Below are 25253 nucleotides of genomic sequence, written 5' to 3' on the forward strand. Positions count from 1 at the left end.
TACTGAATATGTGGGGTATATTAAAGATTTTTTATGTATGTAGTATTCAGCTCATTTGACTGATCAATACAGTTGGATCCAGTGTCTACCAACTAAAATGTAAACAATAATTCAACAAAGTACGATTAATACACTGATCAACAACCAATCTGGACTTGATATTTCACCGTTATATGTATAACTTAGCAACTGTTCAAATATCTAGTGTCCAACCAATGACCCTGGGCCACATACAGGTCCTGGGCACTTAGTGTACAACCCCCTTTACTAAAGTGAGGGCCTGATTGAGAAACTCTCAGTACATCTTAAAGGACAACTATCAAAGTTAACTAAAATTCTAAATGCCACAAATATTTCCAGTGATTACTAGCAATACAAAGGCTTTTTTCAACTTTTCATGTTTTATGTGAAGAAAACATGATAAATATGACATTTACAGAGAACAGTTTTCACTGTGGGCATTACTATGGAGAACTGTGTCCAGCATATCCAGCACACAGAAACAATCTTCACTGGCTGTAAGCCTGTGAGTAAAATGTGTTCAGAATGACAGAAAGACAGAAGCTTCAAATAGGCATGTAAATAACTCATCAGCTGCAGCTCTGTGTGGCCTGATCCTGTGCGTCTCTCTCTCTCTTTGCCTTCACATTGTAAAGTAAACAGTTTAAAGACAGGAAGAGCTCATTCTGAATGGGAGGGTGAAGCATGCAAGAACAGGAATAAAGTACAGGTCCTTCTCTTCAGATCCTATCTCTGTAGCTGTCAAATCCCTCAGCTGTTCTCATATGATAACGCAGTGTGGTGGGCAGTGCAGAAACAAACAGTAAATCATTCCTTTGTGAATCGTGTCAGAGAAGTGGAACCTATCTACATGGTATAGCTCTAGTATGACGTAGAAACAAACTGTTACAAACAGCTTATACACTAAGCATTTTTTTCACAAAGGCTGTGATGAGAGACCTCTGAAAAGCTTTCTATTGTTGCTGGTTAAACGCTCTATAGGAATGTGGGGTTTACAGAAGGATGGTTTATTTAGTAGTTGTTCTTTAATTTCCAGTTTTGGTACATGTAAAGGTTCTTTGCTTAGCCAAACATTCGATTATGCTATGGAAACTGAAGCAAAAACTATGTACGTGCCTCAACGGTAGGCAAACCTATAATGAACAAAACAGGTAATATGCCATAATGTCAGGGGTTGCACTTGAGGCACTCTACCACCAATACCTTTAAATATCATTCTCAATACAACTGATGGATCATTTGAAGGGAATTCTCAAGTACAGGAGATTCCAATGAATACAGAAGGCAACTAAGTTGCTCAGTCCACCATACTCCACCTAGAACAAAAATATTGTATTCAGTTGGTACCAAATTGTTAGATTTTTTTTCTTCATGAAATAAAAGCTAAACCCAGAGAAAAACAACCTTTTTTTCAGGCACATTAATACAGCTTCTCATCAGACGAAGAAAAGTGGAGAGACAAAAGTGATGGATTGTTTGGTAGATGACAGAACATCAGATATTCCGGGGGAGTTCTCACAGTCTAAACACTGTCTGAAAGTGGAAAGGAAGCGACTGACATGCTGGGTGTGCAGCATTAACAGCAAATCATTAGCAAATGCACGTCTCCTGGCAACCTGGCTAAAGTACAACTCCAACCAGAACTGTGTTTTGTGCCAACGACAAGAAAGAAAGAACAGAGAGATTTCTTAGGTAGGAAAGCAGCATTAAAACCATCCTGCGTTTTCACTCTATCTAAAATAGTAAGTTTTAGCGATATTCCTCATGGGTCTCCCCAGCCAATAGCTGACCTGCAAATCTGCATGAGAACATCTGATTTTCTAATTCACCCTCAACTGTGCTATATGGCTATGTATAAAGAGGGAGGCTACATCTTCCAGAGCCCATCACTGTTCAGACTGCAAGCCTTGGTTAGTGACATTGTGACAATGTGTGTTTCAAGTCTTACCACATAGAGCCACATTAATCCATGCCATGCACCAATGAGGACCAAAAAGTCTGAAACCGTCTGTATGCATGTTGGATTATTGTGGCTCTGTACAACTAACAAGCTGACACATCATTACATTCCAGTGGTTCTGGAGGTGTGTTTTGGCTTCCAGGTACAACAAATGGATGATCTGCATTATCAGCAGTGAAGCATTGTGGGAGACCTGGTATGCTCACTCCAACCTGAATTATTACAACTATCTTCTGTTTAAATAAGGCACATTTCTGTTTTGCATAGCGTTTTAATAAGAGGACTTTTTGGTCCATTTTAAACCCTTACACACACCCAGGAGCTTTGGTTCACCATGAGCTTGCTAGGCAATCTGTAACTCTGCGACAATGGTGGAGCCCAGGCTGAGATTTTGTACCTAATGCATGTCTATCTTATTTTTTTAAGGCGACAATAAATCTAGCGATGGTGGTCAGATTTGACGTGACTACCGGCATTATAGCATGTGGGGCGCGTATGATATCACACATGTGGCCCACGTGCTATAACGCCAGTAGTCACGTGGGGCCAGAAAGCGGAAGTGGGGGGGGGGGGGGGGGGCACATAAAACATTAGGGTGGCAACAGCGAGGGTTTCTGCCATTTTGCAAGCATGTCAGGCTGACCCTCTTGGTGGCACAGATTTTCATCCAATTTGATTATTATAATCAAATCAGATGGTCGTGACCAAGCCACCTGATGCATGGCCACTTTTACTCTCTCTCAGTAAAGGAACTATCACAGCAAGTCTAACCAGGCCTTCAGCTAGTGTGTGGCAGCTCAACAATGAACAATTTCTCATGATGTCACCAGATTCATTTCAAGAGTGAATAAAGGGGCACTACATATACCTGTCCAAGTTCTGGACATGGAATTTGCGTTGGTCAGGATCATAGTCACTGCCAGGTTTCTAAGGGCCCTTTTACACGTTAAGTGTGAACTGTGCCATAGGAAAACATGGGCATTACTTTGAAAATCAGTGGGTTTTTTTTCAGTTATAACTGAGAGCAACTAGGCCCTATAAGTAAAGTTTCTACTACATTTCTAAGCCAGTGTAATTTTCTAATGGAGAGATTATTATCACTTACAGCAACTGGTAATTTCTAACACTACATTCACATGTAAGACTAAAAACTTGTCCAAGGTGGACACTCAGCCAAGCATCAAGCATGTGTACAGGTGTTACCCGAGTTCACTTACAGGAACACTATTAAACCAAGTGTTCTAAAATGACAATGTACAAATAATGTCTAAGTAGCTGTGTAAACATTTTCCTACTTTTCATGTTAAATATCAGAGGCAAAAGCTATAATTCACTGTGTGTAGATTTTAGCTATGTTTGGAATGTCTCATTTGCATAGGTGAATCTCTGCAGTCTGACATGCTAAGAACAGTGTAATATTGAAGCAGATTTATATTAAAAGCCTGTCAGGTGTCATGTTTCACACACACAATTACAAATGTTTATGTTGCACATAAGATACATTTCCTCTGCTCTCTGCAGAGAGCTCAGTCAGAAACACATGTAGAGCTTTCTCTCACACACAGAGTTAACAGATGAAGTGTGGGGGAATTGTCCCTCCCCTCATGGCTCTGTCTGCCCTCAGAATTGCTATCAGAAAAGTGTGAAAGAAATTAGATAACAGTAAACAAAGAGAAAATAATTAAAATGTATACACCAGTACTTAGCAGCACTTCCCAAACAATTCCTGTGTGAACTGAAAAAAAACATGTTGACCGATGGTGTTCCTTTAAACATCCAGAATGCAGGATCTTTAAACTACAACAATCCCCAAGCGAGCTGTTACCCTCCCCACCTGAAGCCGCTCCATTGTGTGTTGTTTTATTGTCCCTCTTCCCTTCTCCATAGAAACAGATGAGTTGCTCGGCTGTTGCCTGGAGGACACGTCTGTATGAAGTTCATTCACTAACCTGTAACCCACAGGGTCAAGCTCGATCCTGTAGGGGTGACACTAATCCAGCATGTGTGCATACTTTCTCATTTCCCCACTCTATCCAATAGTAAGAAAAAGTTGTGGCATGAGTAAGACTTGAACTGGGCAGATTTCTGCTGATGCAGCTCCGGCCAGCCCAATCTCAGCCTCATTCATCATACGGCATGCCTTTTCCAAACATATTTGTGGCATAATGTAATTCGGGTAATTGTACCCCTCTCGAGATGGAATACATTCATTATTTATTCTGCGTCCAGTCCCTTAGAAAAGACTGAAGACTGAGGACCTGCTATTGAGACCTCAGCTAGCAAACACCAGAATAGTAAGGGATGGATCCTGCCCATGGCTGATTCCAAAGAGCAGTCTTGGGAGATGAGGGCTGAGAAATCGGACACTGCAGCACTTCAAATGTAATCAGAATTTAATTATTGTCCTTGTATGGTCAGTTTCCAAAATGTTATGCAGATCTGCTCTGCCAAGGTAAATAGTTCATATTTGCAGAAACAAATCATCCCCACTTACCTTTCCGAAGACCCCAAAATGCAAAACTACTTCAGATCAGCTCACAGAGGGTCCTTGTAGACCTCTGGGGCTCATGGCAGTGTTGCCAACTCATCCCTTTAAATACGGCCGCTTATAAATTATACATCTCTTGTGGCTAGTTAGATGCAGTTTAGGCACTGATTATGTGTGAGAAGCCCCAGAACCTGTATATCTTAGATGTGTTAGTATTTAAAGGGATGAGTTGGCAACCCTGGCTCATGGGTTGATTTTTTATTTTTTTTTAATCTCTATTTGGACTTTCCAGGGCAGGTGAGGGGAGGGGAGGTAAAGCCAGCCCAGTTTCATCCTTCTCTGCTCAAAGTATAAATATAAACAGAAGCACATCTAGGAGTCTTTTCACTTCCTCTTTCAACAGCTATGCAAGCTGTATTGTATTTCTGTGTCAGATAGCATAGCATAGGATGTTGGCTCCCGTGCATTTTAAACAGCAGTTAAAGAACATCATTAAAACAATATATTGTAATATATTGTAAGAAAGAATATGATGCTGGATGTCAGCCTGGACTGCAGAAGATCCCGCAACAAACTGTGGTAGAAAATCTCTTGCTCATCATACTTTGTTTCCTCGACCATAGAGGGCAAGATGCATGATTAAACATATCTGTATTTTCTAAGTATTCATGCAGTCCCTAATTTGATATAAGTGTATGACTGTGTTATTAGAACAGTGGTGGCTGGATGGTGTAATGGTTAAGGACTCTGCCTCCGACACAGGAAACCTGGGTTCGAATCTCGGCTCCGCCTGTTCAGTAAGCCAGCACCTATTCAGTAGGAGACCTTGGGCAAGACTTCCTAACACTGCTACTGCCTATAGAGCACGTCCTAGTGGCTGCAGCTCTGGCGCTTTGAGTCCGCGAGGAGAAAAGCGCAATATAAATGTTCTGTGTTTGTTTGTTTGATTATAAGACAGCTAACAAAGGTATTCTTGCCTGCAGCATATTTTAATTATGGAGAAATAACTTCATATTTCATTTTATTCTGAAAATGTGTATGTCCCCCTTTAAAATAGCATACTTGCATTATTGATTATAATGCATTTCAAAGTGAGCCTGAGGTGAAAATAAACTGATGAGATAAATAATTGTATCCATCTCCTCTCCACCTCCTCCTAAAAATGACTCATTTTAGATATCCCATGGTTTTATTGTATATTTAAACCAGGGGTCCCCAAACATATTGGGTGGAGGGCCGGGTCACCACTACTTCAGACTGCTGGGGGGCCGGAGTACGTATAAAATGATGTAGAAGACTTTGCGGGCCAGACAGTGAAGCATACCAAGGTGACAACCTGCAGTCCAATTGGACAGCAGTGTCCCCTGATGTGGAATTTGATTGGAAACCAGAGAATTACTGCTTTCTGGCTTCCATGTGGATGGGTGGTGCCAGCACTGCTATTCTATATGTGGACCAACAATATTTAATGATGTAGCTGACCGCATCTATAAATAATACATTTTGTGTGTGTGTGTGTGGGGGGGGGGGCAGTAAAAAAAAGCCTCAGGGACCACATTCGGCCCGCGGGCCTTAGTTTGAGGACCACTGATTTAAACACTTACAAAGTAGATTGAATGTTATATAGTTTCTGCTCAATGGACGCCTATTAAAGTGGACCTGAACTTTTGAACAGGACAGAAGAAAAACAGAAAGAAATGCACTCTGTATGTATTTAGAGAGTTTAGCCTGTCTAATTCCCCCTCATTTGTGTACAATCACAACTTGTAATCTCTCCCCCCCCCCCCCCCCCCCCGTGTCACATGACTGACTGCCTATGGCAGATAAGCCCATTTGAAAGCACTGGATGTTAACAATATGTCTGCTTCCATGAATCAAGTAGTAGAAACAGTGCAGAATTATTTTAAGATTTTTATCAGCTGTAACAAATAAATGTTTTTGTTTAAAGAGGAGCTGTCAGCCATACTATCTCAGAAAAAAACCCACATATATAAGTAGATAAATACTTGCTCTACTTAGATAACATATGTATTGCACTGTCCACGTTTTGATTTTAGTGATTGTTCTACAGTAAAAAAAAAAAAGAGAAAATCCTTCTTAGCATTTTCCATTTTAAGTGTGGCTATTCTGAAGCCAATCCTCATGTCATTTCCTGCCCTACTCTCCTCCTGATTTGCCAGCCCTTCACTAAAGAAAGTGCATTGTCTCAGTATGAGTAATATTGGCCAATCAGAAAGGAACAGAGGTGTGGGAGGGGAAAACAGGAGGGGAAAAGGTTTCAGCCAATCAGGCTGCATTAGTTTGTGGGGAAATAGAGAAGCAAAAAGGGACAACCCAGCATGCCCTCCAACTTCCTATTTGTGTACCAAATAAGAGTTGGTAAACTGGGGAATGATCATCTATCAACAAGAAAAGTAATAGTGATTTTAACTTGATTGCCTGGTTAGCATCCTTATTACTTGTTTACCAGATAAAAATAAAGAATTGATTTTTTATTTTATGCCCGACAGTTACACTTTAAAGGTTATTATGCTGTTGTGTAGCTTTTAGAGCAGAGAGGACTTCTGAGTTCAGGTCCACTTTAAGTATCCCAGAGTTAAAATACATGAACTATTGACCTTTTTCTATCTCTCCCTTGCCATATGAAGTTGTATTCTGCCAGGAAAACTTATATGGCTGTAATTTGCTTATCAGTGAGATTTACAACATTCCTGACAAGGCACAAAAAGACAGAAGCTGTCACTTGCATGCCTGAAAATGAACTCTTTCAAGGCAGAAAAATAAAAGAAGAGAAACCGCCTGGTTATTAATGTTTTGCACTGTTCATACACGTTTATCTCATGTCTCATATCACATTGGGTACACTTTAAGTACAGTGTTCTCCCCAGGCTCTTTTAGCCAGGTGCACCACCCGGCTAATTTTGGTGACTACGCTATCATCAGCTCGGCTCCTCATCCGTCTCTTATGCTGTAAGCAGAATTGCGCAGAGAAGCGTCGAACCTGCATTCTCCCCCACCCAACTACTTTTTCATGCCACCCGGGTGGAAAAAAATTCTGGGGAAAACACTGAAGTATGTAGAGTTAAAGCTGTACTCTATGTTAATGGTAAACTGCCTGCAGTATGTGCTTAACTCAAAATGTTTCCTCTACCTTTTCCACTTGAAAAGTGTCCTTCTGCACTATATATATCTTTCCTGTGCAGATAGTTATCAGCACTTCAGTAGACACTGACAACAGTGTAGGAAAAGTTTGTTTTCACATTTTTTTCTTTCAAATACGTTATTGAACATATTTAGGACTCAACAATGGCACATAGAATATTGCCTATATACTGTAGACAATTCAATGTTACAAAAACATTGTCCCAACATGGGTCTCAATGATCAACAGGACAGTGTCATAGTAGCAAATTTAAAGCTATCTCAGCTGACCAATTACACGGCCCTTACAAGCTTTTTAAGATCTTGCAACAAACTATGTTGTAAGGTTTTAGCCCTTCACTCACTTACCTGGTTACCATGGGTTAAGGTTAAAAATTCCCCCCCCTCCCCCCCCCCAAAAAAGCTAAGAAAAATAGAAAAAGAAGAGAGGTAAACAAGGAAAACGAGAGGGAAAAAGGAATAAGAATCAATACGAGTGGGAGCAGGTAGCCACTCTGTCCATGCCATCTACACCCTACCTCACTGACAAATGTTTGAGATTATGGTCAATTAAAGTATGTTATCCAAGGAATCCAGCTTTTCGAGACTAAGGCTTGGTGGTCAATCAGTATACTGACCATCTTTTCGTGTGTCATAAAATGTGTAACCCTCGTGTTTACCTCTTCAAATTTAACCATTGGCTGTTTCCAATGCCAATGGTCTTGCAAGCTGGACCACGGCACCATCATTGGGCCAATCACTGCACTCAATCAGTAGCACTGACATCTGATAGGTCACTGCTCCCAGTGACATCTGACAGGTCACTGCTACTGATCAGGTTCAGTGAGTCGCCCAATGTTGGTGACTTGGTTCCGCCTGTGAGACCATTGGCACAAATCAGCAAAAGAAGCAGGGGACCGTCTTAATTGGTCGGTCTGGTTCCAGCACCCTGCCTGATTGGTAAAGTGCCAAAGCAAGACATAGTATTTTTTTTTTCCAGTGAAGGGGTTTATATATATGACGTATATATAATTTGGGGGGGGGGCAACTTTGCATCCTCTAAAGTCAGAAGGTCTATAACTGGCCCTGATGTTAGTGAATGGATCAGTCTAAAAGTCCTGGACCAGATACTAGAAAGTTTGGGGCATGCCCAAAATGTTTGCAACATATCACCTGTCAATCAATACGTCCAAAATAGGTGCCTGAGTTACCTGGGGCCAGGTGCGCCAACCTAGCAAGCACCCAATGTGCCAACCTGGCAGGCACCCAATACCATTGCATCAGCACCATATATGCTGTTAGTTTTTAATATTACCTTTGGTATTGACAGATTTGTGTTCTAAAACAGGGTTAAACATTAATGATGTAGGTATAATGCATTATTGTTTACAGCTTAGTTCTTTCTTTAAAAGAAGGCCATGTTTGTAGACTATAACAGTTCAGATATTGTGTTTTTATTTTATTCACACTTTTAGAGTGATAGTTGTGACCTTCATTAAAGCCAATTTTCAGACAATTAAGTAAAACTTGTTATGCACCTAAAGTTTCCATAATCTTCTCCTAATAATCACACACCAATACAATCCGGCCATATGATCACATTTCTCTCGTTCTTCATTCATATAATGCTATCAAACAGGAGGGACTGTGTGTGCAGCCAACAAGCCGGCCTTGTATCTAACCAGTCAGGGAATAGGATGTGGTTTTCAGACTGCAGCATACAAACAATCAATCAGTCAATCACAACACTGGTTTTTGAGCAGTTATTAGGTTATTTAGGTTGAAAAAAAGACACACGTTCATCGAGTTCAAACAGAAAATAAGGTACAACACTAGCCTAAATCCTACACCTCACAGTTACATCATTAGTTTGATTAACAAAAACAAATCCGTCCATAATAAAGTTCAAAGTCCAGAAAACACACACACACACACACACACACACACACACACACACACACACACACACACACACACACACACACACACACACACACTTGATCCAGGGGAAGGTGAAAAACCTTACAAGGTCGGGGCCAATGAGCTTTAAAAGGGAAAAATTCCTTCCCAACTCCAGGAGGCAGTGGAGCCATGGATGCCCTTCAATGCAAGGACGGCATTCAAACCCTCTTTAAGTGCAGATATATTTGTGTGTGAGTGTGAGAGTGTGAGTATGTGTGAGTGTGTGTGTGTGTGTGTATATAAAAGTTTGCCATAACTACTACTTGAGGTAAGATGATTTTTAAACGCTAGAGATTTTAAAAGCTCTTGCTAATGCAACGCTATGGGGAATTTTTACAAAATCACATCTCTCCAGTGTGCACACACACAGGATAATATTAGCAGGAGCTTTTAAAATCACAAAGCGCTCAGAAAAGCTCTTCTGGTGTACGCCAGCCCTTACCGTGAAGGACTCCTTCCTAAATAGATGGCAAAATGGTTTTCCTCCATACGCAGATCATGTCCCCTTATTGTATACATGTTAACCGCTTGCCGACCACGTCACGTCGATGGGTGTGGCCGCAGCGGCAGCCCCAGGACCAGCTAATGCCGATTGGCGTAAAGTCCTGGGGCAGCAGTTTGCATGAGATCGCGCGCACGCTGAGCGCGCATCTCCTGCCTAGTGGGCGGAGCTAAGCTCCGCCTTCAGTCACCGCGCTCGGAAGACTGTTACACGGCGAAACCGCCGTGTATTTACATGTGCAGTGCTGCAATCAGCAGCAGCGCTGTACTGGGGACAGACGTGTGACACGGCTGTCTCCCTGGGGGACAAGAGAGCGATCGGCTCTCATACGCAGAAGCCTATGACAACCGATCGCCGTGATTGGCCGGCTGGGGGGAGGGAGGGGATTTAGAAAAAAAATAGACATAAAATAGCAAAAAATATTTAAAAAAACTCAAAAATATTTATAAAAAAAAAAAAAAATAAACACGGAGGGCGATCAGACCTCACCAACAGAGAGCTCTGTTGGTGGGGAGAAAGGGGGGGGGGGGAAATCACTTGTGTGCAGAGTTGTACGGCCCTGCAGCTTGGCCTTAAAGCTGCAGTGACCAATTAAGCTTAAATTAGCCTGGTCACTAGGGGGGTTTAACACCATGGTACTCAAGAGGTTAATCAGGTCTCCTCTCAGTCACTTTTTTTTCCCAAGCCAAAAAAGCCCAGTTTGTTCAACCTTTCTTTGTAAGTGAGATCATCCCTCTGCTCCCTCACATTGCAACAAAACACATCATCAGCTACATAGCTGACATGCCTCTGTACAGGCCAGCCAGCGATGTTGCCCTGGGGCATCGTGTCTTGATCCCTGACAAGGCCAAAGTCAAGAGGTGTGTACGCACCTTAAGGCGTCTTCTATCTAGGCTAAATAAGCCCAATTTATCTAACCTTTCCTGGTAAGTGACACATTCCATCCCTAATCAATTTTGTTGCTCGTCTCTGCTACTGCTCTGAAACTGCAACATCTTTGCTGTAATGTTGCAGATGCGGCCTTACTGGAGAGTTAAACAGGGCCAGTATTAAGCTAGCATCCCACGTTTTTATTTCCCTTTTAATGTAACCTCTGGTTCATAAGGACCATCCTTTGCTTTCCAAATACTCAGCTCCTGGCACTGCTGTAGTACATTCAGTAGCCATTAATTACTGGTGTCAGAATTATTTAGTAAAGGTTGAGCATATGGGAAAACCTTGCTGATATATTTTAAGACTTTAGTAAGCCAAAAAAGACACTTAATGTTGATGACAGGTATATTTTTGTATCCTAAATTTTGTTTCTGCTTGGACTAGGGCTTAAGGAAGAAGTTCTCTCTACTCACAGGAAGGAGGTTCTCCCCCACTGAAGACTTAAGGAAAGGACAATGGAAAAAGAAGTCAGGTCAGGCCTTAACAAGACAGCAGAGGAGAAGTGACATGCTGTGAGGGGCAGCAGGTGACAGAGGAGAGGAACCGATCACGGAGGTCCGGTGCTGATGACAGAGAAATTGCACTAATGTTGGATCTGTGTGAGACCAGAGATGTAACATCTGGACCAGCAATGTAGTGGAATGTGGGGCACTATCCAAGCCAGCATGGGGCTTCCATCTCCTAATGGAGAACTGCACAGTGCGGACTGTATTCACAAAGGTCTGGACAGCCAACTGTGATGGGAAGTTGTAAAAGTTCACAGAGCTGTAAACAGATACTGACAGTCTGGAAGTTTATAAAGAACGTATTACCTCTTGGACAGCCAAAAACCTACAACCTAAAAATTTGTATGGCCAGGTTCAAGCACAGAGTACAGCCTGTATTTGTAGTCAACAACTGCATCATCTATAATAATCTTCATGTGTCGCTGCGTCCAGCTGTCCCTGTTATTTGCTACTGCACATCTGCGCAGTACAAACAGCTGGACGGGACCAGGGAGCGAGGTCGGTGAGTGCGTGGCGGGTGCGTGCGCGCGCATGCGCACTGGCGGTGGCGGTAGAAAAAAGACCTAGAGCCCGCTTTTAAACAGGCTTGGGTCTACTAGTACGATAATAAAGGAGTGCCCAAGGATCTGCATAGGTCTGGTAGAGGAAAACCGTAGTCACGGAATAAAGCTTCACTTGTAGCCCAGATTTCATTTCAGAAACTCCTTAAAAAAAAATTAGCTAATTCATAAAAGACAAAAGATAAGCAGGCTGCATTAAGTGTTTCAGGCTCAAAGGCTTTCAACAACTTTTCAGATTCTCTTGCGGAGCTCACCGAGAGATGTAGTTCTGGTACAGATATGACCACAGTGTCAGCTATGTTCCTCGACCTGACATTTAGAAAGTTCCCCATAACATCAACCCCGCATCATGCAAGCGTCACTGAGAATCCCCCAGTGATGCAAGCTGTACCATCCCCTCCGTGACTCAGAATCTGGAAAATAAAACAGGAAAATCTGATTCTCTCTGGTAACCTCCATCTGCCAAGGGTGTGGTACAGTCCAGGGATGCCCGCACCCGTCTCACCCCTCCCTAGAGACAAAAAATGGACCAACCCAAGCAGCTGGCGACAACCATGGCTTGCTTAGAAAGAACCAGTAAAGGAAAAGTGTGTTAAAGAAAAAGAAACTACATCCTAAATTCTGCTCTACAACTTTCTAAATCTGATGTTTTAGCAACTTGGATCAGTCTACAACTTTTCCTGGGCAAACTTGAAACCGTTTCACCCCTCCTTGCTATATTTTTTGGCATTAATGAGCCAAACAGAAAGACAAAATCTTTAGCAAGCAGAATGTGTTTTTTTTTCCATATATAGATGTTGTGATGACAGTTTAAGGCTATGTTATGACATGTTTAGAGCTAAATGGCGCTGGGCCCCCTGTTCAAATACCAGTCAAGGCACTATCTGCATGGTGTTTGTATATTTTCTATTTGTCTGCATGGGTTTTCTATAGGCACTCCAGTTTCATCCAACATCCCCCCCAAAAAATACAGTTAAGTTGATTGGCTTCCTCCTAAATTGGTCCTAGACTAGGACTTTGGTAGGTATTAGACAGTGAGCCCCTCTGAGGGACAGGTAGTGACAAGACTATACACTCTGTAAAGTGCTGTGGAAGATTTAATGCTATACAAATACTTAATAATGATGATCATAAACTGTCTCCACAGCAGTACAGACTCTACCATCACTGACTATATTTTAACCAGTTCTGGGCCGGCATCAGAAATTTCTGGGCCCAATACTGGACAAATATAATGCCCCCCTCTTTACAAAACATCTCTAGTTCATTCAGGTTTCATGACTTCTGAGTGTGGACAGCTGTATTTAAATCACACCACAGATTTTCAATTATATTCAGGTCTTGGGATTGAGATGGCCATTCCAGAATGTTGTACATGTTCCTCTGCATGAATGCCTTAGTTGATTTTGAGCAGTGTTTAGGGTTGTTGTCTTGTTGAAAGATCAAGCCCAGGCGCAGTTTCAGTTTTGTCACCGATTCCTGGACATTGGTCTCCAGAATCTGCTGATACTGAGTGGAATCCATGCGTCCCTCAACTTTGACAATATTCCCTTTCCCTGTACTGGACACACAGCATGATGGAACCACCACCATATCTTACTGTAGGTAACGGGTGTGTTCCTTGGAATGCTGTGTTATTTTTCCTCCATGCATAACACCCCTTGTTATGCCCAAATAACTCAATTTTAGTTTTATCAGTCCACAGCACCTTATTCCACCATTATGCTGGCTTGTCCAAATGTGCTTTAAAATATCTCAAGTGGCTCTGTTTGTGCTGTGGGCGGAGAAAATGCTTCTTCTGCATACAGCATCTCCTTGTGTAAAGTGTGCCGAATGGTTGAACGATGCACAGTGACTCCATTTGCAGCAAGATGATGTTGTAGGTCTTTGGTGCTGGTCTGTGGGTTGACTGACCAGGGCTGTGGAGTCGGTCCAAAAATCCACCGACTCCGACTCCTCAGTTTAGGATTCCACCGACTCAGACTCCTCGACTCAGACTCCTCTAATTTGCATATTACAATTTTGTTGATTAAAAGTATGTAACATGAAATTCGTCTCTTAACTGCCAACGCTTAGGAATTTTACAAGACAACTGAAGTGAGAAGGATATGTAGACTACTATATTTATTCCCTTTAGACTAAAACTAGTCCTTGGTAAGAGTACTTGTAAAAGGTACAAACCGGAACAAAGAACATCTATCAGGCCCTAGGCAATGTAACTGTGGGTACATGTAAAAATGATGTGCAGGTACTCTGCAGGGGAATGAGGAGATTCTTCCTCTATTACACATTCTTCATGCACAATCTGAACAAGGTTTATGGGTGACAGACAACACCTCTGTGTTCAATGTGCACAGCATTCTCAGTGGATTCCCTGCAGCTCTGTGGGGAGTGCATATGTAGAGTATAGTACTACTGTGTAACAAAGTAAACCTGAGACAGATGGAATTAAAGTTTTATACCTGGGGCTTCCTCCAGGCGCCTTCAGGATAATCAGTCCCTCGTTGTCCTCCTCCACCACCTGGATCTTCTGCTATGAGTCCAGGTACTTGAGCCAGTCGGGCGTAGTGCGCATGCACACACTCCGCCGCCAGGAACATACTACACCTGTGCAGCACTATTGCACAGGTGCAGAATGTTCCTGGCTGTGGGAGCGGCATATGGCCGGACAGCGCTGACTGGCTGAATTACCAGGACTCATAGCAGAAGATCGGGGTGGTGGAGGACAGCGAGGGACTGATTAGCCTGAAGGGGGCTGGAGGAAGCCCCCAGGAATGTATAAAACTTTACTTTTCATCCGTCTCAGGTACCCTTCAATTTGTAGTCACTAAACCAAATTTTAACAACATATCAAATTATTTGATTTCATCAGCAAAGGGAGTGCATACATTTGCATAAATCAGCATCAGTGCAGAATTATTTCCACCTCATTGACCATCTCTATTAGTGACACAGCTACACATCAGGCTTTATTCTTACAGCATAGATGTTATTTAGTATATATAAGAGATTCCTGTGTACACATCATATATACAGTCACAATCAGATATGTATATCTGACCTTAAAAATACGGGGACTGCTTTATTGAAGCAGCACAACTAATTAATTTTGATTGGTTTATTTCATTTTTGTGGACTAAGCACAGCTATTACTGTATATATACTGTATATATACATTATTTTTAATGACTATTATCTGAGAAATAGAATATTTTATCATATTTTCTATTTTAATTACAGTTACAAATTCATTAGGAGTCGGAGTCGGTGCATTTTTTCCCGACTCCGACTCCAGGCACCCAAAATTGCCCGACTCCACGACTCCGACTCCACAGCCCTGGTTCTCACTATTCGTCGCTTCTGTCTATTCAATGTTTTTTTTGGTCTGCCACTTCGAGCCTTAAAGGGAACCTTAACTGAGAGGGATATGGATGTTTTCTTATAAACAATACCAGTTGCCTGGCAAAGCTGCTGATCTCACACCTGGAACAAGCATGCAGCTTATCCAGTCTGACTTCAGTCAGAGCACCTGAAGTGAATGCTTGTTGAGGGGCTGTGGCTAAAAGTAATAGAGACACAGGATCAGCAGGAGAGTCAGGCAAACGGTACTATGTTAAAGAGGAGCTGTCAGCCCTACTATCTCAGGAAAAAAACAACAAATATTTAAGTAGATAAATACTTGCTCTACTTACATAACATATGTATTGCACTGTCCACGTTATGATTCCTGTGAATTTTATAAAGGAAAAGTAGAGAATCCCATTCTAGACAGTTTCCAGATTTACTGTGGCGTGGCTATTTTGAAGCCAGTCGTGATGTAATATCCGCCCTTAGTCTCCTCTGCCTCATTTGCCCGCCCTTCACTATAGAAAGTGCATTGTTTCAGCCTGAGAAATTTTGGCCAATCAGAGAGGAAAGAGGTGTGGGAGGGGAAAACAGGAGGGAAAGAGGCTTCAGCCAATCAGGCTGCATTAGTTAAGTCTGAGGGGAAGTAGAGAAGCAAAAAAAGACAACCCAGCATGTCCTGCAACTTCTCTTTTGTGTACCAAATTTTCTGTGTACCAAATAAGAGTCATGTAAACTGGGTAATGATAATTTATCAACAAGAAAAGTAATAGTGATTTTAACTTTTGGATTGCCTGATTAGCATCCTTATTACTTGTTTACCAGATAAAAATAAATAATTGATTTTTTATTTTATGCCCGACAGTTACTCTTTAAAAGGAAAAATCCATATCCTTCTTGTGGTGATATATTGAGGTGCTGATGATATTAGGGAATACAGGAACATATTTCTGTCATTTTTCTGTCTGCTATATCTCACATGTGTATTCTGCTTTGAAGCGATGGTCATCTGGCTGTACTACATTTGCATCTAAAGAGGACTTCAGTGAATAGAGCTGGGGTAATCAGACAATGGCAGAAGTGAAGTGTTGAAGTAATTGACACTTGAAACATTTACACTTCTGTTGAGGAAGGCCGTTAAAGCATTGTGAAGAACTCTAGACTAGTCAGGAAGAGTCTCTTCACCAAAAGTTGACTTGTGTTAAACACTATTTCATTGTGAGGAAATTGAATTATTGGTGGAGGTGCAAACTATACCCTGTAAATTACATCTATGGGAAGGGGTTGGAAATCTCTGCAAACTTTAAAAACCGAGACAGGAAACAGCCTTAATCAAGTTTTCACCTGGAGTTGAAAAGCCTCACTTCACAATCTTTTGATGTATAGACTTTTACCTGGAAATAGAATTATGTCTGAGAATTAATTAAAAACTAGTTCCTCCCCAAGGAAGTTGCAGCCTACAGGCGTATCTCACAGTATAAAACAGCAGCTAGGATAGCCACAACTTGTAGTTCTTGGAGATAGCACATACGGCTAGAACTAACCTGGTTCCTGACCAGAAAGTGCGTACTCCCGCAACAACGCCAGATCGATACGCTGGTATGTTTATTTCCCCGTTTATTTTGGTAAGCAAATCGCTTTTGTGTGTATTTTTGTAACTTTTATCTTTGTAACTTTTTATTTTGTTTTTTGTAATCTTTTGTATATATTCTGTTCTGCATTGTTCCACTTTTTTCCTGGAATATTAAATTATTATTTAATAAGCTTGACTTCTGCTGTACTAAACGAATACTCATAGCCTAGAGGAGACTGCAGTGTAGCTGTGTATAAGTCCATGCCTAATTGTATGCTTGAACAACACTACCATATGAAATTGTAATTGCATTGTGTGTATGGGTCACTTGTGCGCTCGACAGCCGAGTGTGAAGTCTAACAGTATCGTTCGGAACGACTGTTAGTGGTTTTGCTTCACTACAGTGTAAGATTGCAACTGGGTGTGTGTGCGTGGCGTGCTCGTATTCGGCCGAAGCGCAAAGCTGACCCAAATATGAAAACGCAGATTGCGTATTGAGCACTCGACAGCTGAGTGAACGTGTCTAGCAAACCGCTAGTGGTGGCAGTAAGGAGCTTTTGAGGGGTCCCAGCCTTGGTTGTAGCTCGAATAAGGCTGCTCCCCGCTTGATCTGGTCAAACCCGCAGTCGGGAACCGTATACGCAGGCGTGCCGCGGGCCGGTTTCTGACACTTCTCAGTTTAGGTTCCCTTTAACTTTTACTGAGCCTGTGGTCCTCCATTTCCTCAATATGTTCCTAACTGTGGAAACAGACAGCTGAAATCTCTGAGACATCTTTCTGTATCCTTCCCCTAAACCATGATGGTGAACAATCTTTGTCTTCAGATCATTTGAGAGTTGTTTTGAGACCCCCATGATGCTACTCTTCAGGGAAAATTTAAAGAGAAGGAAAACTTACAATTGACCCCCTTAAATTTTCTCTCTCATAATTGGATTCACCTGTGTATGTAGGTCAGGGGTCACTGAGCTTACCATGCCAATTTGAGTTCCCAGAAAAAGTTCTGAAGGTTTTGAAATCAATAAAATGACACCATATGTATGCACCTGCCTAATTTTATTTAAACAATTATTGTGCACTTTCTGTAAATCCAATAAACTTCATTTCACTCCTCAAATATCACTGTGTGCGTCTCCTATATGATATATTTAACTGACATTTTTTATCGTAACAACCAAGGATTTATACAAGAAAATCATGACGATTAACAAGGTTGCCCAAACTTTCGCATCCCACTGGGACCTACCTAGGGCTTCCTCCAGCTCCATCCGCTCGGATTGCTCCCACACCACAGTCCTCTGCAGCTTCAGGAACCGTGGTGTCCCTGCACTTCCGTCAGTCGGCTCCAGTCTATGCAGAAGAAGTGGGCCCTCTATGTATCTCTCCAGCGGCTGCTGGAGAGATACACAAAGAGCGCTTTTCTCTTACGTCAGACTGGTGCCGACTGATGGAAGTGCGGGGACCCGATTCCCGAAGCTGTGGGCAGCGGAGGACAGCGGTTTGGGGTCATTGTCCTGTTGAAAAATAAATGATGGTCCAACTAATCGCAAACCGGATGTAATAGCATGCTACTGCAAGATGCTGTGGTAGCCATGCTGGTTCAGTATGCCTTCAATTTTGAATAAATCCCCAACCGTATCATCAGCAAAGCACCCCCACACCATCACACCTCCTCTTCCATGGTTCACGGAGGGAACCAGGCATGTAGAGACCATCTGTTCACCTTTTCTGCGTCACACAAAGACATGGTGGTTGGAACCAAAAATCTCAAATTTGGACTCATCAGACCAAGGCACAGATTTCCACTGGTCTAATGTCTATTTCTTGTGTTCTTTAGCCCAAACAAGTCTCTTCTGCTTGTTGCTTGTCCTTAGCAGTGGTTTCCTAGCAGATATTCTACCATGCAGGCTTGATTCACACAGTCTCCTCTTAACAGTTGTTCTAGAGATGTGTCTGCTGCTAGAACTCTGTGCAGCATTGACCTGGTCGCTAATCTGAGCTGCTGTTAACCTGCGATTTCTAAGGCTGGTGACTCAGATTAACTTATCATCCGCAGCTGACGTGGTCTTCCTCTCCTGGGGCGGTCTGCATGTGAGACAGTTTCTTTGTAGCGTTTGATAGTTTTTGAGACTGCACTTGGGGACACTTTCAAAGTTTTCCCAAGTTTTTGGACTGACTGACCTTCATTTCTTAAAGTAATGATGGCCACTCATTTTTCTTTACTTAGCTGCTTCTTTCTTGCCATTATACAAATTCTAACAGTCTATTCAGTAGGACTATCAGCTGTGTATCCACCTGACTTCTCCACAACGCAACTGATGGTCCCAACCCCATTTATAAGGCAAGAAATCCCACTTATTAAACCTGACAGGGTATACCTGTGAAGTGAAAACCATTTCAGGTGACTACCTCCTGATGCTCATCAAGAGAACACCAAGCAGTAATCAAAGCAAAAAGGTGGCTACTTTGAAGAACCTAGAATATTTTCAGTTGTTTCACACTTTTGGTTATGTACTATACTTCCACATGTGTTAATTCATAGTTTGGATGTGAATCAGTGTGAATCTGCAATGTTCATAGTCATGAAAATAAAAAAAACTCTTTGAATGAGAAGGTGTGTCCAAACTTTTGGTCTGTACTGTACATATGCTGGCTGAGCCGGCAACGTGAGCAAAGGGCAGCCACACCACAGACACACAAATGCAGAGGAGCTGGAGCCCGTGTGTGTTGCACTGTTCATCGGGCCCCAGACTCACTTGAGCCCCATACTCTAGTCTCTGCTGCGAAGCCCTGAATGCGGCCTGAATCAGTTTATAGTCTAATGGAAATTACTCATCTTCATGGTTTAATTACTCCAGGAAAAGGTTAGTTTTAGGATTAGATAGTGTGAGTGTTATAAAGTTCTGGCCAGTATTCAAATTTATGTGAGCACTGTTTTATGTCTTTCCTGTCTCGAAAGGAAGTGCAAAAACTTCTCTAACGGGATAAAAACCATTACAAATGAACCCAATTTACGTGTGGGGAAACGTTAGCACATGCATTATGTACCTCACCTCCTGTACTCAGGACTACTAGGGTAAATATTACAGCATGGCCACAGGCTTGGTCATGGCAAGAGGTGTTGTTACACTGCTATATTAAAAATATTATATTGCAGTTTAACCAAATAAAAAAAATATTGCCCAAAATTGATTTTTCCACTATAAAATCAGTACTTCCTTCCCTGCTGGATGGAAGATGCATCAATAATGGGTGACACTTGCATCCTACAGTTTTGCTTTTACTGAGATTAGCAATGAGTGGAAGGTTTTAGAACCCTCAAGTATTAATGGAAAGCATTCACCATAAAATTAAACTCTACAGTCTTTAGGTGCCACAGCTATCATACCTGGGCCAGAAACACTTTTCTGATTAGAACGTGCAAAAAGGAGGGAGACACACACACACACACACACACACACACACACACACACACACACACACACACACACACGATGAGTGAATAGTGTGGTTTAGCACTCTGCACATTTATTAGTCGCACTGCAAAGTGAAGATGGAAATGAGACTAGAATCTGAGTGTGCGGGCAGAGAGGAGCTGGAAACTGCCCTGCCTGATGTCACAGGATGGTCTGCAGAATGTCAGTCAGCCTGGCACACATCCCCAGCTCACACAGACTGTTCCCAGCATAAAGACACCTGGCACAGCCAGCCCCATCACTGATTCATGAGCAGCAAAGTGCTGCAGCTCACACCCTGCCAGGAGAGGGATAGAGAGGGTGCCAATGTTTAAAATGTAAGCTCTGCAGCCAAGAAGCTACCTTGCATTGAAGTGGTGGCACTGTTACAAGACAGAAGACCTCAGACATCAGAGAGCAATGGAAGCAATGAAACTGCAGCAACAAGATTCTCCTTTCCCTACCCTAGGGCTATATAGGAGAATAAAAAGCAATGCAGACTGCCATATGCTCAACCCTGAGACATGACCAAAGCTTAGTAAAGACTAGCTCTATTACTCTATAGTTGTAGTAAAGCAGGTCTTCTAGAGTAAAGAAAACTCACACCTGGATCTGTCTTTCAGGCTTGAGTCTTGTTCATTTCTAAATTCCCAGACTAAGCAAAGGCTGTTCTAAAGCCAAATATTACTGGAGCCCAGATGTGTGTTGTGCACCCATCTAAACGTACACTGCAATCTAGAACCAGGAAGAACCTCTTAGTATCAGCAGCCAAAGCAACTGTAAAAAACAAAAAAAACAAACAAACAAAAAAACTGGCTAAAAGATTTTCAGAATTACTAACAGGGATATTTAGTGTCATCAGCAGGAATTGACTACATCCTGCAAAATTCATAAAATAAAAAAGGCAAAAGGAAGATGCCTAATGTGTTTATTCGACATATGATTGGCTAGTCCTACAAACCTTCTCAGCCAGAGTATGGTACAGACACAGTGATAGGGAAGCTGTTAGATGAATTGGCAATCTTGGTGACAGGCTATGGGCCTACTTAGCAATTCTATTCAGTGGCAGTTTGACAGCATTCTTCTAGTCAGTTTTTTGAAGACTAGCATTCAAATGAATATTTGAAATAATGGCTAAAAGAGTGAACCTCTGTTTCAGGAAAGGCAGAGAGTATCATTGTCTTATATGAACATACTCCTCTTGCAAAGAGATTCACTGTATTTATGTTACATCTCTGTTGGTAAACTTTCCATAGACTTGAAGTAGGGGGATATATAAGTTTACCAAACACTAGGTCCACTACTAGGGGACTAAAAAGCCCTATAAGGGTACTAAAACGTAATTGCCTTTATTATGAAAGTGAGATGCGTGTATACCAAAACAACTAGGAGAGAGAGTGAATGGGAGGGCCCTTGTTTATCCCCATCACTCATCAATTTATGCAAGTAACATGAGTCACGGAACATACACCAAATGAGATATGAGGGATGGTGTAGACATATACAGCCTGAAAACTGAAAGGGAAGGAACATATAAAAAATGGATGTACAACAATTGCTGCTGTTAACATGCAAATGTATGTAAACATGGATAGTATTCTAGGACTCTAAATGAATCACAGGAAGCTAGACATTTATCTTGGCATCCTCGTTCAGACCCTTTGATGCCAGGGTTTCCAGTCTGAAGATCCATTTGGATATATAAGTTTTCTCCATTTCAAGTCTAGAAGTGCTATAATTATTCATGGATCCAAAATCATGCGTATATTTACATCCTGTTTTATACTATTTTTAATACAATGGGGCGTTGTTCAACACCACTACTGCCTGTAATGGAGAACAGTGCAGTCCAGTGTTTAAATGTTGTCAGCAACATTTTTCATGACAGCGCATGACCATCGATGGTACCAGCCACTTACAGGCAGCACTTTTAGTTTTCTAACTTTAAAGAGAGGAGAGAAGGCTGGTACTGCTGTTCATGCGTTTATTATAAGAAGTAAAGTGCACTTACAGTACCTTGACCATATAGGGCTATATGCGGCTAGATGGGTGCCAGGTACAAGGATCCTTCGCAACTTTTCATTTTCTATCATTAAATAACTTTTCCACTGAGCAATCATAATTAGCTAAAATCTGTGCCTTTTAATACTTAATACACCCAAACACAGTGGATGTGTAGCTAACAACAGTCAGGAGTATTTTGAATATGATGAAATAATCAGCATGGTGGGTACCCCTGGGTGACTGAAACGCCAGCTGTAAAGACACGAAACATACGAATTGGATGTTTGTTTACACCTGTACTCTCCTGTGAATGTGCTAGGGATGTTTCATCCAAGGATGGCATCAGACTTACCACACGAGCAAATAGTTCATAATCAACTAGATTAAAAAGAAGTCTTCTCCAACAGATTTCTTTGCCCATCCATTGTGTAGGGGAAGATTAAAGGACAACTTTAATGAGAGGGATATGGAGGCTACCATATTTATTTTCTTTTAAACAAAACCAGATGCCTGGCAACCATGCTGATCTATTTCGCTGCAGTAGTGTCTGAATAACACCAGAAACAAGCATGCAGCTACCGTAATCGTCAAATCTGACAATAATGTAAGAAAAATCTGATCTGCATGCTTGTTGAGGGTCTGTGGCTAAAAGTATTAGAGGCAGAGGATCAGCAGGATAGCCAGGCAACTGGTATTGATTAAAAGGAAATAAATATGGCAGCCTCCATATCCCTCAGTTTTCCTTTAAAGAAGCACTTTACAATGCATATAATTAAATTAAAGGTTTACAATATTCATTTGTAAATTATTTGATCAGTGTTTGCCCATTTTTAAATCTTACTTCACCCCTAGTTTAGCTTGACACATTTATCAGAGATGAGGGCAGCGTTACTGTGGAAAGGTGAAGCATTGGTGAATTATTTTAGGTTTTTGTTTTTCTTTATGTGTGAAGTGAGCAGAAACATTACATGATCTTTCTGAGTGCTCTGGCAGAAGGCTGCATGACATCATACTAGGCTACACATCACTAGGAGGACGGGCTAATGATGTTTAAACCATAATAGTAAAAATTAGTATCCTGAATAATGTATTACATCTATTATACGTCATGAAGGTTACTCTTTAACTGCACCACAAAAAGAAAGATGAAATCAGGCTAGAAGTGGGAGTATCTGCTCTGTAATACAGTTGTGGGAAGGAGGGAGATCAGAGTGGGTTTCACCAACTAATCAGCAAATTTTGGTGCAGTCATAGGCGGTAATGAGAATTATGGCTATAGCAGCGCTCAGTGACTAATTTGGTCGGAGGAGGAATAGCGTTAATGCCACCCAGGAGTTTGCCTGCAGCAGGGTTAGCAGTCTTTCAGCTTTACCCTGTGCCAAAATCTAGCTGTTAACATTTCAAATGTACGAGTCATCAATATCCTTAGTGTTAGGATAAGGTCTTTCTTCTCACCTGCTGTTTGAGCTGCTGAACCAGACGGTCCTTCTCCCTCTTCAGAGACGCCACCTCTTCCTGCGTTTTCTTCTTCCTGGAGGCAGAGAGCTCCAGCAGAGCGATGTTGGCATCCTTTTCACTGATGGCCGCCAGGAGGGCTTCCTGTCTGTTGGAGGAATGGAAAGATGGGTAAATTGGAAGTCTAAATGCTAATTTTTAGTTTTCAAACACAACCTTGATCAAATTTACCAGCAAATCTATAAAGGGCATAAGATAATTTGCACTAAATAGGTATCTGCAGCCTTGCAAATGCAAATTATCAGCATGAAACTACTGTCAGAACTCACAGACCAGGAACTAGCAGAGACGGTATGGAGGTAGCAGGTGTCCAGGCTCAAAAACAGTGAGGGACAGACAGACAGACAGTGAGCAATTTTATTTCACAACAAGGTAAGAACAAGCTGCCTCCAAAACACCAAGCAGCAGAATACAAAATGTAAGAGACAGATTTAACCATAGTGATGCTTTTATTTTTATTCTCCTGCCCTCATTAGGTAAATGGAAAAAACAAGCGGGTTTAAAAGAACATTTTCTGGCATTCAGTATGACCACTTTATGATCTAACCAAAAATCAGCCTAATCCAGCTAACATGGAACTAGACTGACTTGAGCCCCTTCCAATTCTCCTCTCCTTTACCACTGTTTGTGAGATGTTTACTGACTTATAAGTAGGTAAAAAGATATTGAGGTCTCATTTGATTCAGGTTACTAACTGCCCTGCTCAACTGTTCTGTGTCTTGTCTTGGGCTGCACTCCTGTACTGTCATGCTTTTTACAGATGTCAAGAAAAAGTAATTATTATTATTTTGTATTCATATGGCGCCGACATCTTACGCAACGCTGTACAGTGTGTGTATGTATGTATGTATGTATGAGTGCGTATGAATGAGTGTGTGTATATATATATATATATATATATATATATATATATATATGTGTGTGTGTGTATATATATATATATATATATATATATATTTGCGTCACTAACTGTCCCTCAAAGGAGCTCACAATCTAATCCCTACCATTGTCATGTGTATGTATGTATCATGTAGTGTATGTATTGCAGTCTAGGGCCAATTTAGGGGGGAGCCAATTAGCTTGTCTGTATGTTTTTGGGGTGTGTCAGGAAATCAAAGTGCATGGAGGAAACCCACGCAGACACTGAGAGAACATACAAACTCCTTGCAGATAGTGCCCTGGCTGGGATTCGGACTGGGGACCCAGCGCTACAAGGCGAGAGAGCTAACCACTATGCCACCGTGCAGCCCAGTAAAGTAATGACAGAGATTGTCTACTGCTGACCTTCCTC

At 41.7% G+C, this 25253-nt stretch overlaps 1 protein-coding gene across 13 annotated transcripts in view; it reads right to left on the bottom strand.

Moving 5' to 3' along the window:
• Positions 1-25253, bottom strand: part of ERC1 (ELKS/RAB6-interacting/CAST family member 1) — a 393540-nt gene that overhangs the window by 57262 nt on the left and 311025 nt on the right. For 12 of the 13 annotated variants that reach the window (XM_068277245.1, XM_068277243.1, XM_068277242.1 and 9 more), the window contains one exon: positions 23903-24050. In XM_068277245.1, coding sequence (XP_068133346.1) covers positions 23903-24050 — 148 coding nt within the window. Of the gene's footprint in view, positions 1-22477; positions 22700-23902; positions 24051-25253 lie in introns of those variants that run through there. The other variant, XM_068277249.1, reaches the window with a different exon arrangement.

Source organism: Hyperolius riggenbachi, chromosome 3, assembly GCF_040937935.1.
Source record: "Hyperolius riggenbachi isolate aHypRig1 chromosome 3, aHypRig1.pri, whole genome shotgun sequence".
NCBI classification, from domain to species: Eukaryota; Metazoa; Chordata; class Amphibia; order Anura; family Hyperoliidae; genus Hyperolius; species Hyperolius riggenbachi.